General features: G+C 32.7%; 1 protein-coding gene across 1 annotated transcript in view; it reads left to right on the top strand.

Moving 5' to 3' along the window:
• The window catches only part of LOC110269378, a 2,844-nt gene continuing 1,660 nt past the window's right edge, over window positions 452–1,635 (top strand). Inside the window, exons 1-3 of the mRNA XM_021117170.1 lie at window positions 452–545; window positions 652–814; window positions 1,143–1,237. Coding sequence (XP_020972829.1) covers window positions 486–545; window positions 652–814; window positions 1,143–1,237 — 318 coding nt within the window. The 5' untranslated portion in view covers window positions 452–485. The remainder of the gene's footprint in view (window positions 546–651; window positions 815–1,142; window positions 1,238–1,635) is intronic.

Genomic DNA, 1,635 nt, shown 5'->3' with positions numbered 1-1,635 from the left:
GAAAACACAGGTATTAAAATAGCATCTTTTATAAAAAGATATATGGATAACGAGATTAATTATTTTATATTTTTTGGTGATTTTGTCATATAAAAAAGCTTTTTCCGTACATTTCAAATACAAATTTTTTTTAAAGGCTTTTTAGTTAAAGTATCCAAACTTGATTATTACATAATAATTATTTTAAAGAATTATTGTTAGTTTGATTTTTGAGCATTTCAATTACTAAACAGTAAACAGTAAACACACCTGATGAGTTGCTGTGACTGTGAGACTGTAGTTTCATAAAAAAGATTAGAAGTTTGGGCTGAAATATATGATGGGCCCACGCTTATTGAGCCCAGTGACTAGTATATGAGTATAAGATTATAAGAGCCCATTTGGAAGCGCGGGAAACACGGAATGAAACTATGAAAGTATGAAACCGTTGAAAAGTGGCGGTACAAATCACTTCACTATTCACTGTAGAGTTTGCAAGCTTTGCAATGGAAGACACTGCAACCATCCTCGCTCACATTTCATCCCTGAAGGAAATGCTCGACCAGGTTTTTTCTCTTCTCTTCAATTGATCTATCTGACGGGAAAACATGGCCTCTTCTCTCATTCAGTCATCTCGATCGGAAAGTAAGTAACTACCTTCGATCAATTAAGGTGAACGAAGAAATTGAGGCGAATATTCAGGTAACACGAGAGATAGAATCGAGCATCGTCAAATGCGAGGAGATTGAAATTGATCTGGAAAATAAAGAAGCCGAGCTGATCAAGACGAGTGGCATACTACAGTTCGAGAACGTTGGATTCGTCACCGTCGCTGGTAAGTTATCGGCATCAAATTATCGACCGCTGAAAGTTTCTGTTGGAATTTTCATTTGGATAAATCAATGAAAATTCATCATGTTATATTTTAGCATTTGAAGTAAAATTTCTTGTTGTAATACATTAACTATTCAATTTAATAAAAACAAATTGAATACATGCAATATGCATGGAAGTGTGCAACGATCCAATAAGTATCTGATTAACATTGAATTTAGGTTAAATAATCTGTAAAATCATTTCAACTGAGAACTTCGTTGTTTGGGGATTTATCTATGTACCGTAATACAATTCTTTATTTTTTTTTTTACTCTTCTCGGTTTTAGCTGATCTCAGGGCCTCGGTGAGTTCCTTGGAGAAGGAGCTAGGTTCTCTTAAAATGAAGCGTAATGAGATTGTTAATGGAATGGATGAAAAAAGGTATTGAAAAAAACTCTTATTGGTAGATGTAGTTCTTGATGTTGAAATTATGTTATAAGTTTTAGTGTGAGAATAACTTCTATGATCCCATTGCTGACCAAATAAAATTTTGACATTCCTTTACATTTCTCATTCTTTGCTATGTGGCTATGTCTAAAATAGAATGTATATATATTAGGAACTGTATGAATGTTTTCTCTCTATATGAACTTTACCTATTTAAAATTTGTTAGATATATAACCATTTATTCATGTATCTCTAACTATTAGTTTACGCTTTTGGGGTTTTCATCTTTCATGACAAAATTCATGGTTTTCTTTTCCCTTGTGTAATTTACAATAACATTCTAAAATTTAATTAGGGTTAAGCAGAAGTGGCCGCAACAGTGAATCATTATT

This window comes from Arachis ipaensis, chromosome B03, assembly GCF_000816755.2.
Source record: "Arachis ipaensis cultivar K30076 chromosome B03, Araip1.1, whole genome shotgun sequence".
Taxonomy (NCBI): domain Eukaryota; kingdom Viridiplantae; phylum Streptophyta; class Magnoliopsida; order Fabales; family Fabaceae; genus Arachis; species Arachis ipaensis.
The sequence above is the reverse complement of the archived record's forward strand: the minus strand, read 5'-3'. Positions and strand labels throughout refer to the sequence as shown.